We start from the raw sequence: 16,130 nt of genomic DNA on the forward strand, positions 1-16,130 counted from the left end.
GTAGATGTATGGACTCCCGCCGCAAGAACAGCAGCGGCGGCACCAGTAGCAGCATCTCGCAAACGCCAACTCATTCCTAGGCAGGCTACGCTTTGTATCACCGGTTTCCAGAATACGCACACAGCTGAAAACCTCTTACGGCAACTGAGGAAGATCATCGCGGAATGGCTTACCCCAATTGAACTCTCCTGTGGATTTGTGGCATCGGACAACGCCAGCAATATTGTGTGTGCATTAAATATGGGCAAATTCCAGCACGTCCCATGTTTTGCACATACCTTGAATTTGGTGGTGCAGAATTTTTAAAAAAACGACAGGGGCGTGCAAGAGATGCTGTCGGTGGCCAGAAGAATTGCGGGACACTTTCGGCGTACAGGCACCACGTACAGAAGACTGGAGCACCACCAAAAACGCCTGAACCTGCCCTGCCATCATCTGAAGCAAGAAGTGGTAACGAGGTGGAATTCAACCCTCTATATGCTTCAGAGGTTGGAGGAGCAGCAAAAGGCCATTCAAGCCTGTACAATTGAGCACGATATAGGAGGTGGAATGTACCTGTCTCAAGCGCAGTGGAGAATGATTTCAACGTTGTGCAAGGTTCTGCAACCTTTTGAACTTGCCACACGTGAAGTCAGTTCAGACACTGCCAGCCTGAGTCAGGTCATTCCCCTCATCAGGCTTTTGCAGAAGAAGCTGGAGGCATTGAAGGAGGAGCTAAAAGGGAGCGATTCCGCTAGGCATGTGGGACTTGTGGATGGAGCCCTTAATTCGCTTAACAAGGATTCACGGGTGGTCAATCTGTTGAAATCAGAGCACTACATTTTGGCCACCGTGCTCGATCCTAGATTTAAAACCTACCTTGGATCTCTCTTTCCGGCAGACACAAGTCTGCTGGGGTTCAAAGACCTGCTGGTGAGAAAATTGTCAAGTCAAGCGGAACGCGACCTGTCAACATCTCCTCCTTCACATTCTCCCGCAACTGGGGGTGCGAGGAAAAGGCTCAGAATTCCGAGCCCACCCGCTGGCGGTGATGCAGGGCAGTCTGGAGCGACTGCTGATGCTGACATCTGGTCCGGACTGAAGGACCTGACAACGATTACGGACATGTCGTCTACTGTCACTGCATATGATTCTCTCCCCATTGAAAGAATGGTGGAGGATTATATGAGTGACCGCATCCAAGTAGGCACGTCAGACAGTCCGTACTTATACTGGCAGGAAAAAGAGGCAATTTGGAGGCCCTTGCACAAACTGGCTTTATTCTACCTAAGTTGCCCTCCCACAAGTGTGTACTCCGAAAGAGTGTTTAGTGCCGCCGCTCACCTTGTCAGCAATCGGCGTACGAGGTTACTTCCAGAAAATGTGGAGGAGATGATGTTCATTAAAATGAATTATAATCAATTCCTCCGTGGAGACATTGACCAGCAGCAATTGCCTCCACAAAGTACACAGCGAGCTGAGATGGTGGATTCCAGTGGGGACGAATTGATAATCTGTGAGGAGCGGGATGTACACGGTGATATATCGGAGGATGATGATGAGGTGGACATCTTGCCTCTGTAGAGCCAGTTTGTGCAAGGAGAGATTAATTGCTTCTTTTTCGGTGGGGGTCCAAACCAACCCGTCATTTCAGTCACAGTCGTGTGGCAGACCCTGTCACTGAAATGATGGGTTGGTTAAAGTGTGCATGTCCTGTTTATACAACATAAGGGTGGGTGGGAGGGCCCAAGGACAATTCCATCTTGCACCTCTTTTTTCTTTCATTTTTATTTGCGTCATGTGCTGTTTGGGGAGTGTTTTTTGGAAGGGCCATCCTGCGTGACACTGCAGTGCCACTCCTAGATGGGCCAGGTGTTTGTGTCGGCCACTAGGGTCGCTTATCTTACTCACACAGCTACCTCATTGCGCCTCTTTTTTTCTTTGCATCATGTGCTGTTTGGGGAGTGTTTTTTGGAAGGGCCATCCTGCGTGACACTGCAGTGCCACTCCTAGATGGGCCAGGTGTTTGTGTCGGCCACTAGGGTTGCTTAGCTTACTCACACAGCTACCTCATTACGCCTCTTTTTTTCTTCTTTACGTCATGTGCTGTTTGGGGAGTGTTTTTTGGAAGGGCCATCCTGCGTGACACTGCAGTGCCACTCCTAGATGGGCCAGGTGTTTGTGTCGGCCACTAGGGTCGCTTATCTTACTCACACAGCTACCTCATTGCGCCTCTTTTTTTCTTCTTTGCGTCATGTGCTGTTTGGGGAGTGTTTTTTGGAAGGGCCATCCTGCGTGACTCTGCAGTGCCACTCCTAGATGGGCCAGGTGTTTGTGTCGGCCACTAGGGTCGCTTATCTTACTCACACAGCTACCTCATTGCGCCTCTTTTTTTCTTCTTTGCGTCATGTGCTGTTTGGGGAGTGTTTTTTGGAAGGGCCATCCTGCGTGACACTGCAGTGCCACTCCTAGATGGGCCAGGTGTTTGTGTCGGCCACTAGGGTCGCTTATCTTACTCACACAGCTACCTCATTGCGCCTCTTTTTTTCTTCTTTGCGTCATGTGCTGTTTGGGGAGTGTTTTTTGGAAGGGCCATCCTGCGTGACACTGCAGTGCCACTCCTAGATGGGCCAGGTGTTTGTGTCGGCCACTAGGGTCGCTTATCTTACTCACACAGCTACCTCATTGCGCCTCTTTTTTTCTTCTTTGCGTCATGTGCTGTTTGGGGAGTGTTTTTTGGAAGGGCCATCCTGCGTGACACTGCAGTGCCACTCCTAGATGGGCCAGGTGTTTGTGTCGGCCACTAGGGTTGCTTAGCTTACTCACACAGCTACCTCATTGCGCCTCTTTTTTTCTTCTTTGCGTCATGTGCTGTTTGGGGAGTGTTTTTTGGAAGGGCCATCCTGCGTGACACTGCAGTGCCACTCCTAGATGGGCCAGGTGTTTGTGTCGGCCACTAGGGTCGCTTAGCTTAGTCATCAAGCGACCTCGGTGCAAATTTTAGGACTAAAAATAATATTGTGAGGTGTGAGGTGTTCAGAATAGACTGAAAATGAGTGGAAATTATGGTTTTTGAGGTTAATAATACTTTGGGATCAAAATGACCCCCAAATTCTATGATTTAAGCTGTTTTTTAGTGTTTTTTGAAAAAAACACCCGAATCCAAAACACACCCGAATCCGACAAAAAAAATTCGGTGAGGTTTTGCCAAAACGCGGTCGAACCCAAAACACGGCCGCGGAACCGAACCCAAAACCAAAACACAAAACCCGAAAAATTTAAAGTGCACATCTCTAATTTAAACACATGATGGGCTAAACTTGGACAGTCACAAGAAAGGTATCCCAGAGTCGGTATGCTGACCCCTGGGATTCTGACCGCTGTTCTTATAACTACATCCCTTTTCATCTCTTGTCTTAAAAAAAATTGTTTACTTTAAATCTGCGGGAACCGTAAGCACCAAGCCCCCCCACCCCCGGACCACTAAGCATCCGGACCCCCAGCAGCTGTAACACTGAATGCGCGGACCCATCACTCCCTCCCAGCCCCTAGAGAGAAAACTGAATAACCTGACCCCCCCCCCCCCCCCCTCCACCACAGCGGGAACACTGAGCAACTGGACCCTGGCACATTAAAGCACACATTTGCTTTCACCCAAAAATATCATTTCTGAATCAGTAGTTCTTGATACTAAGCTCAGGCAGTGGCGTCAGAAGGCGGGTGCAGGGGGTGCGGCCCGCACCCGGGTGTCCTCCTCGGAAGGGGTGACACCAAAGTGCCAGCTCTTCTGTAGTGACAGTGAGATAATCTCCTGCAGCACTCGGCTCCTGTCACAGATAAGAGACGGCACTGCAAGCTGACCAGTCTCCGGGGGCAGCCAGCATCTTCGGGGAAGCTGGACATGCCCCCGAAACGAAGGAGAAAAAGTATGGGAGGCCACGCCCATTTTAAATTAGGTCACTCCCCTTTTCGGGTGTCCGCAGCTACAGCGGGCATAGCGGGCGGGGGAGGGGGGGCGATAATACAGAGGGGCAGATGTAATAACCTGGAGATGGCATAAGGAAGTGATAAACCAGTGATATGTGCAAGGTGATAAAGGACCCAGCCAATCAGCTCCAATATGTAAATTAACAGTTAGGAGCTGATTGGCTCGTGGGTTCATCACCTTGCACATATCACTGGTTTATCCCTTCCTTATGCCTTCTCCAGGTTAATACATCTGCCCCAGAGTGCGCTTCGGGTGTCACCACACCTGGGGATGCCTCTGAGCTCAGGTATCCACATCATGGCATGGTTTCCAGCATTCTTACCATAAGTGTATTAATCAGTTTCCCGCATATACTACTTACTGTTACAAATGGTATTTTGTAAGATCTGGAAACCCTGCCCTGTTGGGAGAACCCAAGATCCACTGTTCTAAAACAATATAGTCGTATTGAGAGACAGTGTTAAATACAACATTCCACAACTGCAAGGGCATGCATCATGTGGCCGACCATGGTTTTCTGCAAGCCAGATACAGGAAAAGGGTTGCAGGCTGTCCAACAGTGTCGGACTGGGGCATGAAGGGCCCACCGGGGAATGCAGGTTTAGGGTCCCATGTCTAGAGGTGTGGGCAGTCTCCAGAGGGGGTGTGGCCACTGGCCAGCCGCTACAGTGGTTTACCTAACCATTAGTAAGTGCATGGGCTGGGCCCCTTGACAAATATATAAATACTGCCAGTGTCTGCATGATAATGTACCAGATAAATATTGGCAATGCACTGTAAAGAATACATCATAATCCTGTGCAGTGTAAGATAACATATGTAATTCAAGTACACAGACTGGAACCTGATACCTAAGGGGAGGGGGGGAGGGGGGCATCCAGTGAGGCCCACCAGGGGTTTCCCCTATGCCCCTGTGGGCCAGTCCAACCCTGCCGTCCATCATGACTTCTTTTTTCACATAATACACAATGCTCAGCTCCTGATCTTCCTACTTTGTTTTTCTTTGCATTAAATGAAGTGCTGACATTAAAGTATTTAAAAAAAAAATATTAATAAACTAATCTTTGCGCATGTCACATTTAGTAACAGATGGAGGTGGTCCTGTTCTGCATTTTAAACATGGTTGCTAATTGGTTATGTGAAAACACAGATGGTAACTAGAAAGATTGACAATGTATAGACTGTGTATATATCTAACTCAATAAATGAAACTTGTCCGAAGATGGAAAGCACCTTCCTGTTCCTAAATGAATGACGTTTCAGATCTTGTGTTCATACACTAGAAATTCTGAACTTTTTTCTGGATCTCCATTCATTAGAGCAGTAAAACAGTACATTATATGCCGTCATGTCTAGCCCATAGGAGCAGAGCATTGTGTGACAGGTGCATTGAGTCATGCTTAAATAGAACACACCTTGGAAGATGTAGTTATACACCTCATCAAGATTCCAGAAATACACAATTGTTATCCATAAATAACTAAATAATGAATGAGTGTATAAGTTTTACTTAATAACATGCCGCAACTAACACCAATCTGTAGTAACATTGCCTTTCGCCCATCCATTCCTTCTGTTACTCCGACAGGCCACATTGTGATGATTTTCAGTCATGTACAGGACATTTTTTCTGTATTAGCAATTATTCTACCTACTATATTTTGCCTACTTGGGATACTGATGCAGCACTAACAAGTGTGAGACTTTCTGCTCATCCTCCTCCCACACCCTAACAGTAAGCACACAGCCCCCCCACCACCACCACCACTGCCACTGAACACATGACCCCCCCACCCCCCTTCCTGTCTTGTGCAGATCAGATTTCTCAGCTGCCCCCATGGCCCTTCCCCAGGCTCCTGACTTCGGAGCTGGGAGAAGAGCTGGTGCTCTGTGAGCGTGCTCTCTGCTATTGGTGTCCTCCGATGCTGTCAAAATCCGTCTCCACCAGCACCACATCCTACTAAATTTTTACAATGACATCAACCCCCCCATTGCTGGAACACTATGCACACAGCCCCCCTCCCCCGGATCACTGAGCATCCAGGAACCCCCAGCTGCAGAAAAACAGAGCGCATGGACCCCCATCCCACTCAGCCATGCTAACATGGGAACACTCAGCTCACCCCACACACACACGTCGCGGGAGTGCTCATCCCCCCTGCTGACTGTAACACAAACTTACCAAATTCCACAGCCATGCCAGAGACACAGACTGGAGCATGCCTTCCCGGTGCAGGTCCTTCACACTAACCACCAGTAGAAGAGCAAGGCTCCACCTCCAGTTTTTATAGCATGCAGCCAATTGGCTGCAGCGAGGCGCGTCCCGGGGGACCCTCCCATTTTGGAAATGTGAGTCCCCAGTCCTCAAAATAGGTTAAAATATGAGCTATAGTGCATTTTTGTGAACACTGCATATGTTATATTATAATACACAGGACTATAGGGTATTTTCTACAGTTCATTGCTGTTTTTAATCTGGTACCTTATCATGCTTGTACTAACATTATTTACTATATGTATATATATTTCTAAAGTCCAAAATAATATACTCTCTAATGGTTAGCCAAGCCTCTGTGATGGCTGGCCACACCCCTTATGCATGGGCCTCTACCACTTCATTCCCCCGGTGGGCCCTTCGTGTCCCAGTCTGACACTGACCAGCCCAATTATATTTATCACCTGCTTTTCTGTTTAATTCCTTTATCATGGGTAATAGAAAACCACCGGGCAGATGTATTAAACTGGAGAATGGATTAAGAAAAGATAAAGCAGTGATACGTGGAAGGTGATAATGCACCAGCCAATCATTACAGATCTGAAAAATGACAGTTAGGAGCTGACCTGTCTGGTGCGTTATCACCTTGCACTTATCACTGCTTTATCACTTCTCCAAGCTTAATACATCTGCCCCAACATTCTGCTTCAATGCAGATTTGAAGTTTAACTTTACATTTTTATTCTGGATTTCTTTTATGTCCGTATAACCTGAAATCCCACATTAAAATGTTCTGGCTTCCCTCGCTATGCTTTTGCCTTTTCTGTCCTTAGAAAAATCAGGTTCTCAGAAATTTAAATATAATTTAGAATGAAAAGAGAGATCAGCAGAATCACACAACTTAGTAACTTACATAACATGTGGACATGCATTATGAAGAATCACTGTATAACAAATTATGAATAGAAATAAGCAACATTTTCAGAAATGTTCCGCAGATTATTTGCCTCCTTCCTCATTTGGCTGTGAATTTTGCTTGTTTTGGAAGCAGATTTGGCACTCTGTGTTTCCAGGACTACCCCATACAGCTGAATGAACTTCCCATTATCATACTTGTTTAAGTTACAGGCTATAAATTCTGCAAAATGGGAATTTATAGATATAGTCCGAAATAGCAATTCCATAGAATGGAGAAGCACGCTGCAAAGATTGTATATATGTACTTTAGCACCCTACAAATTGAGGCATGTCCAAAACTTAGAAGTGCAAAAATTTGTTAAACAACTTCTGTTATATCTAATTAGTTAAATTTGGCTGCCTATGTAGGCAATGACATGTACTTATATTTTTGACATTTGCAAAGTCAACAGTCAAAAGGTTGACACCATAATGTTGAACGTCATAACGTCTACATCAGTGGTCGAAGTGGGGCGGCATACGACGGTATGGTATACCGCCACTTCTTACACTGACCCAGAAATGAGCCCATGAAAGTGCAGCAGGAGGCGAGGGAAGTGGCCATCCTGTTGCACATGGTGCTCCCCGTCCCTGCGCGGCAGCCGACAGCTGTGTAGAGCGCTGTATTAACTCACAGCTGCTTACCGTCGCCAGTCGCCCGCGCACGCCGCTCACCAGCCGCCCGCCGCCACCACTCCCGCTCACGAGCTGCCCGCCGCCCCCGCTCACGAGCCAGCCGCCGCCAGCCACGAGCCACCAGCCGCCTGGCGCCAGCGACTAGTCGCCCGATATCGCCAGCAGCCCACAGCTCAGTGCTGCCAGCAACAAATTAGGTAATGTTCCCCTGCTGTCACCTCTCTCCCTGCTGTCACTGTCGTCACTCTCCCTGTAGTCACTGTCGTCACTGTCACTGTCGTCACTCTCCCTGTCGTCACTGTCCCTGTCGTCACTGTCGTCACTGTCCCTGTCGTCACTGTCGTCACTCTCCCTGTCGTCACTGTCGTCACTCTCCCTGTCGTCACTCTCCCCATCGTCACTCTCCCTGTCGTCCCTGTTTCTCTCCTTGTCGTCCCTGTCGTCACTCTCTCTCTCCCTGTCGTCACTCTCTCTGTCATCACTCTCCCTGTCGTCACTGTCTCTCTCTCGCTGTCGTCACTGTCTCTCTCTCGCTGTCATCACTGTCTCTCTCGCTGTCATCACTGTCTCTCTCTCGCTGTCGTCACTGTCTCTCTTGCAGTCGTCATTCTGGCTGTCCCTGCTGTAAAAATTTCAGCTCATTCAGTGTGCTACAAGGTGAATTTCGGCTCCCTCAGTGTGCTACATGGTGAATGTCAGCTCATTCAGTGTGCTACAATGTGAATTTCGGCTCATTCACTGTGCTATAATGTGAATTTCAGCTCATTCAGTGTGCTACAAGGTAAATTTCGGCTCATTCAGTGTGATATAATGTGAATTTCGGCTCATTCACTGTGCTATAATGTGAATTTCGGCTCATTCAGTGTGCTAGAATGTGAATTTCGGCTCTTTCAGTGTGGTATAATGTGAATTTCGGCTCATTCAGTGTGGTATAATGTGAATTTCGGCTCATTCACAGTGCTATAATGTGAATTTCGGCTCATTCAGTGTGGTACAATGTGAATTTCGGCTCATTCAGTGTGCTATAATGTGAATTTCAGCTCATTCAATGTGGTATAATGTGAATTTCGGCTCATTCAGTGTGCTACAATGTAAATTTCGGCTCATTCAGTGTGCTACAATGTGAATTTCGGCTCGTACCGTGTGCTATAATGTGAATTTCAGCTCGTACCGTGTGCTATAAAGTGAAAGGGGCACCAGTACTAGATAATAAAAGGGGTTCTACTACATGGGGCATGCCCCCTTTTGGGTGACCATGCCCCCTTTTGGGTGACCACTCCCCCTTTTCTGGAGCGCGCACCTTCAGCGCACGCATATATACATCCTTGACTTTTGCATACCCCCATTTCAGAATTTCCACTTCGACCACTGGTCTACATGGTTTAAACTGTAAACACCTAACACGTCAACACGTCAATACATGAAACAATGACATAGTTAACTGTTGACAAATTAAGTGTATACATGGTCAATTTTTAGGGTTAGGAATGTGATTAAAATTGGGTGCCACCATTATGTACCAGTCGCCATTTTGGCTGTCGACATATTGACCGTAGAATAGAGAAATATATTGGAGGGAAATAGTGAGACAATGGAGGAAAACATAGATATGGGAAAGAGAGATATGGAAAAGAAACCTGCAAGGGAAAGAGAAGATAATGAAAGGGAAGGAAGAGAAGGAATAACATGGCTAAAGAGGGAAACATAGTATATAATATATAGAGTATATTTGAGCCCTAGGTTCATAGCATTGCTTACTTGATCTTATTTCACCATCCTCTGATGACACATAATATCGAAGCAGCAGCAGAAAAGTGGAAAGTCCATAAGTTACCCATGCCATCTAGGAGCTTAATTTTGAAGCCTAGACAATAGACAAGAAAATGACATTAGCATGGTTTACCACATTCCAATTGGTCCATTGTGCTTAAATAATTTAGTACATTATGGGGCAAATTCAGTATGAATTTTACAAAATTTTTGCTGAGGGGCCGCGGGCGCATGCGCAGCAGGCTCTACTGCGCATGTACCCGCAATTTCTGCGGGAGCCACAGAAATTACGATCGCTTCTGCCTGTCAATCAGGCAGAGGTAGTTTCGGGGCGGGAGGGGGCGGCAGAAGTCATCCTTAATTTCTGATAACAAGCAGAAATTGTGTGCTGTTCGCAATTTTTGCTTGAAGCAGGGGGGGAGGCGCCGGTCAGCATGCTGGGTGGCCTATGGTGATATTAGTTAAAAAATTCTGCTGATTAGCAGAATTTGCTAACCTTACTGAATTGGCCCCTATATTTTATAACAGTTCTTAAGCAACACATTTACAAGTACTATAGTGGTCATTCCGAGTTGTTCGATCGCTAGCAGTTTTTAGCAGCCGTGCAAACGCTATGCTGCCACCCACTGGGAGTGTATTTTAGCTTATGTCGAAGTCAAAAATATTACATACAGAAAACATACAAACTCTACACATTATGAGTCTCTGTGTGTGCAAATACGCACAGCGTGCACAGTGATATATGGTAGCATACGCATTCACACAGACAAGCCACAAGGATATATTCAACACATATTTCATACCACACATAAATTAAACATATCAAGCACTAGACATTACAATGCTTTAAATTATATAATGAAGTATGATATCATGTATAGGTATTAATGGAACAGACCAAGATAAACATGTCATGCATGGTGTCAAAATAATCAGGAGAATGTGTGTGTCAATTTGATAGCCATGAGTAAGTTGTAGCACATTGCAATGAGTAGTTATCATTAAATGTATGAAAGCTAAAGTCACTCTAATTAGAACAATGAACTTCCTGGAAGACAGCATGCGTGCAGAAAAGAACCAGTGGCTATCCCCTGTAATTACACCATCAAGGCTGGACGTTGCTTGCATATGAAATAACCAATGACTCATCATGAATGAGAAAGCTCCCTCCCCTGGACCAATAACAGAAGATATGTACTCCCCCAAAATACACAGTGTATAGCTGATCCCAGACACAAGAAGTTCTGTTTGTTTGCTGGGTGCTGTTCGAGATGCTGTTATTGCTGTTCTGTGTGGCTGCTGTAGAGGCAGATCCAAAGATGGAGAAAAGTGTGCATTGAGGGAAAATGGTAATTGTATGCTGACTGTAACTTTATGGATTCTTTTGAAACAACTGCTTCCTATGTGATTGTACTCTGTAACCATATATATATATATATATATATATATATATTGTACATGTGTTATATTGTATGCATATCCTTTTAATATCAAATATATACATCAATGAGCTTTGGAACTCAGACAAATGTTTGCGTGTACTTGTTCTCTCTTAAGGGATGTAGTGTTTGCGATGTACAGCGCACTTTTATCATATATGGTAATAAGATGCACCTTGCGTCCGCAACATATATTAGCGCTGGCATTTTAAATATTTATTAGAAATAATCTGACTCTTACACTTAGCAGAAGTGCGAATGAATGTATTGCAGAGTGGCTACAAATTTTTCTTGTGCAGTTTCAGAGTGGCTCGAAACCTTCTCAGCGCTTGCGATCACTTCAGACTGTTCAGTTCCTGTTCTGATGTCACAAACACGCCCTGCGTTCGCCCAGCCACGCCTGCTTGTTTCCCGGCACGCCTGCGTTTTTCTGAACACTCCCTGAAAACGGTCAGTTGACACCCAGAAACTCCCTCTTCCTGTCAATCACTCTGCGGCTGCCTGTGCGACTGAAAAGCATCGCTAGACCCTGTGTAAAACTACACTGTTTGTTGTAATAGTACGCCACGCGTGCGCATTGTGCCGCATACGCATGCACAGAAGAGCCTTTTTTTGCCTCATCGCTGCACAGTGAATTAATGCAGCTAGCGAACAACTCGGAAATGACCACCTATATGTATAATACATTCTAACAATTAAAGTCCATTATCATAGTATGTAATTTAGGGTTCGGGTTGTAAAATAAACAGGTGTAAGTATTATTTTTTTATCTAGCCAAAATTGATCAATATCAGTCAAAAATATTATTTTTATTTTTTGGCAATACAACAGAGATCTTTCTATCGTTATACTGTAAGGTAGGGATAGCAATACGGAGTGTGGGAAGCGAGACAGAATTCATTTTATAGTAGCATTTCATTGTTTTGAGTTTTTTTGGGGGGTAGTATTTTTATGTCATTAAAATTGCACAGGCAATATATCATAACATTAATTGCAATTGTTACATTTGCACTTCATCTTTTTTTACTGTAGTTTACATTGCAGAGTCCTGACATGACTGTAATTGATGCATTGCTAGTTTTGGCTATTACAATAATTTCATTCAAAATATACTTTTAAAGTAAAACATTTAGAAAATAAACTGCAAAAATCTTTAACATCATTCCAATAACAACACAAATCATAAGCCCAAAACTATGTCCAATGTCCTTACTAATAAATCCTTGTATCGGTGCAAGAAATCTTCAGATGTTCTCTTGTACTTTATGAACCAGTAACCCAAAAACAGCTTCTGACAAATAAGACAGAGGAAGTCTTTTAGTTAAGATTATTGGGCAAAATGATAACCTTAAAATGACATACAGTACAAAATGCATGTAAAGTCCTCTGAAAAGAGAACAAGGAAAAAAATAGTATTTACGGCCATATGCAGAGCACAGGACAGGCTTGGACTGGCCCACAGGGGTACAGGGGAAACCACCGGTGGGCCACACTGCTGGGGGCCCACCTCCTGCTCTAAGGATCAGGTTCCAGACTATGTACTTGAATTATACATATGTTACCTTATACTGGACTATGGTGTATTTTCTATAGTGCATTGCTGTTATTAATCTGTTATTAATATGGTACGTTATCATGCATGCAGCAGCTGAATTTACTCAGTGCCGTTTCTAGCGGCGGGCAACCGCACGGGGCGCCCGCCATGGCACTTTGTGTGTTCTTATCCCCTCTCCTCCCTCTCCCCGAGCGCTCCTGCTTGGGGGGGCAGAGTTTCGTGGAATGACGCGTTTGCGTCGTGACGTCATGACGCAAACGCGTCATTCCGCAAAGCCCCGCCCCCCTAGCAGGAGCGCTCGGGGAGAGGGAGGAGAAGAGATAAGCCTGGAAGGAGGAGGCGGCCGGCGCGAGGGACGTGAGGCGGCGGGACCCGAAGAGCGGGAAGATGTAAGTATTGTCTCTATTTCTCTCTCTCTCCCCCTTCCCCCCCCCCACTTGACACCTGCCTGCCGCACTGTGTAAAATGGGGATACCTGCCTGCCGCACTGTGTAAAATGGGGATACCTGCCTGCCGCACTGTGTAAAATGGGGGCACCTGCCTGCCGCACTGTGTAAAATGGGGGCACCTGACTGCGTACTGTGTAAAATGGGGATATCTGCCTGCCGTACTGTGTAAAATGTGGATATCTGCCTGCCGCACTGTGTAAAATGGGGATATCTGCCTGCCGCACTGTGTAAAATGGGGACACCTGCCTGCCGTACTGTGTAAAATGGGGGCACGTGCCTGCCGCGCTGTGTAAAATGGGGATACCTGCCTGACGCACTTTGTAAAATGGGGCACCTGCCTGCGTACTGTGTAAAATGGGGATATCTGCCTGCCGCACTGTGTAAAATGGGGATACCTGCCTGCCGCGCTTTGTAAAATGGGGACACCTGCCTGCCGCGCTGTGGAAAACGGGGACACTTGCCTGCTGTAATGTGTAAAATGGGGACTTTTTTATTTTTATTTTTTTCCCCTGTGGTGCGCGTGATGATATCAGATGAGGCCACGCCCACTTTAATGAGACCACGCCCATTTTAATCAGGCCACACACCCTTGTCGGGAGCGCGCGCGCCTCCGGCACGTGCATGCTTTTTCTTTTTACAGCTATATGGGGGGGGGGGGACCCAATTTTTTTTATAGCAATGGGGGGACGCATTTTTAAATCTCGCACTGGGAGCCAAATTGTCTAGAAACAGCCCTGAATTTACTGTATATATTTATGAAGGGGCCCAGACGTTGCACTCTCTAATGGTTAGCCAAACATGGGCACCTACCACTGCATTCCCCCGGTGGGCCCTACATGCCCCAGTCTGACACTAGCACATGATATGTCTATGTCTGCACTAGAAAGCAAATGCACCTGTATTGCGCCAAATCAGCAGCACCAGCTCCACCTCTCCCCCACCCCGCTATGGCGCTCTTTTATGCAAACCGCTGCTGGGACTTCCTAAATCACCGCCATTTGTTTGTGCCTGGCATCCAATTAATCAGGAGCCAGGCGTTATAGTCACACAGCTGACTTTTGCTGGCTGGTGGCGGTTGTGGCTAGGGGGACCGAGCCACACGTCACGCACGCCACACACAGTGGCATCCTGTGCTACCTCGGAGATGGTGGATTCTGAGTTGGAGACCACTGCGTGAACAGCGAGCAGTTGCGGAGGGGCGCCTATGCCAGCTCCATCATCGCAGAGAGGCAGGGGCAGTCACTGCCTGCCATCTCCTCATGGTTGGCTGCAGAATCTCTGACTAACATCAAAAACATTTTTTGCCTTTGAGTAGAAGCCCAGGATGTGACCAGCTCTCGCGGGCACTAAACTAAGACTGGCTTGTAGGAGGGGTATAGATGGAGAGGAGCTAGTCCCACTTCTAAAATTCTAAAAGTGCCAGCCCGGAGGGCACACACTCTATACCCACTATAAAGAGCACTCCAGTGTCACCTGTGGAATCGGAGAAAGGGATTCACCGGTAAGTACCAAAATCCTGTTTTTTCCATCTACCCTACTAACAGACTTATACCCCTTTTCCACTGCTGCAAAATCACAGGTAACTGCCAGGTCTACCAGGGTTGTGGCTCAGTGGAAAAAGGTCCAAAAAATAACCCGGGTTCAGTTATCTGGGAATCCAATCCAGTTAGCTACCAGGGGCGGATCCGGGAAGGACCTGGGTAACGGGGGAGTGTAAACCAGGGTCTTGTTACAAGCCTATGGAGAGCCAGATCACAGACGCTTGCAGATGATGTAAGAAACTCTGCAGATGGGTGCAGTGTAAATCAGGCTGACCCGGGAATAACCTGGAACATTCAGTGATGTCTGATCTGGGTTTTTGGTGGTATTATATACGTGTCTGCATGAGCTGCATTAGCTTGAACGCACCCTTACTTTACTCGGCTTACAGAAGTCCACTCTTTCCAATTTTGCCTCTCCAGTGTAAGGAAACACAAGTACAGTTCCAAAAATACAATTGCAAATCACATGTATGTCTGTATTCACATTGTGAGCATACAGAGAATGTTTCCCACAAGTTCTGCTATACATAGTGGCAGGCTAATGCATTACCTCTGCATCAGTACTTATGTGTACCAAAGAGTCCCAACTGTATTCCTACTTAAATTATTTACTTTTATAGAAAGAATGATAATAAACCATAATAAAAATTCTGTATTTATATAGTATTTCCTTCCCATACAGTATCTCTTTCTCCCAATAGACCTCAAAGGACTTTACATTAGGGCATAGGGTGTGGCAACTTGGGCACACTCAGCTGCAGTTTTAAGTAATAATGTCCATCAAGCCCTGTCCCACTGGAACTTACAGTCTAAATTCCCTACACCATACAAACGTCAAACACACCACAATAGGGTAATTTTTTGGCAAAAACACATAAACCTATATTTTTGGAATCAAGGACAGCCAGAGGAAACACGCGTAAGGGATAACACAGGAATAACACAGCATTGGACTGGGGCATGAGTTGCAGACAGTAGTAGAGGCTTAAAGTATGTGGCCAGCCACCATAGGGGGTGTGGCCAGCTACCATGGAGGTCTGGCCAGCCATTAGTGTGGACATAGAATGCAAATAACATGGATATTACATGGTCTGTGCCCCTTTTTTCAAACGGATAGTAAATACTGATTCTTCTTGCAATATAATCTTCTCAGTTATGCAATGTAGTGAATGTACCACAAGGATGTAATCATGTTACCAGCGGTCGGGATCCCGCCGGTCAGTATACCGATGCCGGAATCCCGACCGCTGGAAATCCCGACAGTTGCCATGTCGACTAACAGGGACTATTCCCACTCGTGGGTGTCCACAACACCCATAGAGTGGGAATAGAACCTGTGGCGAGCCTGCTGCGTTGCGAGCGTAGCGAGCCTGCAAGGGGCCTAGTTGCGCTCTCCCCCTCCCCCATCCCCCCTGCTGGCAATCTGGTGGCCGGGATCCCGGCGTCGGTATGCTGACTGCCAGCATCACGACCGCCGGTTTCCCGATCCCAACTCGTACCACAGTCCTGGGAATGTAAAATAATAGTAACATATGTATAATTGCTGGCACCTTTTTTTCATAGCAAAAACACTGTTAAGCACATGATGGTAATCCTGTCTA

General features: G+C 46.3%; 1 protein-coding gene across 1 annotated transcript in view; it reads right to left on the bottom strand.

The window, feature by feature from the left end:
- The window catches only part of COL21A1 (collagen type XXI alpha 1 chain), a 472,866-nt gene that overhangs the window by 378,751 nt on the left and 77,985 nt on the right, over positions 1-16,130 (bottom strand). The window contains exon 2 of the mRNA XM_063916728.1: positions 9,534-9,639. Within this exon, the coding sequence (XP_063772798.1) occupies positions 9,534-9,618 (85 nt within the window). The 5' untranslated portion in view covers positions 9,619-9,639. The remainder of the gene's footprint in view (positions 1-9,533; positions 9,640-16,130) is intronic.

Source organism: Pseudophryne corroboree, chromosome 4 (genome assembly GCF_028390025.1).
Source record: "Pseudophryne corroboree isolate aPseCor3 chromosome 4, aPseCor3.hap2, whole genome shotgun sequence".
Lineage (NCBI taxonomy): Eukaryota > Metazoa > Chordata > Amphibia > Anura > Myobatrachidae > Pseudophryne > Pseudophryne corroboree.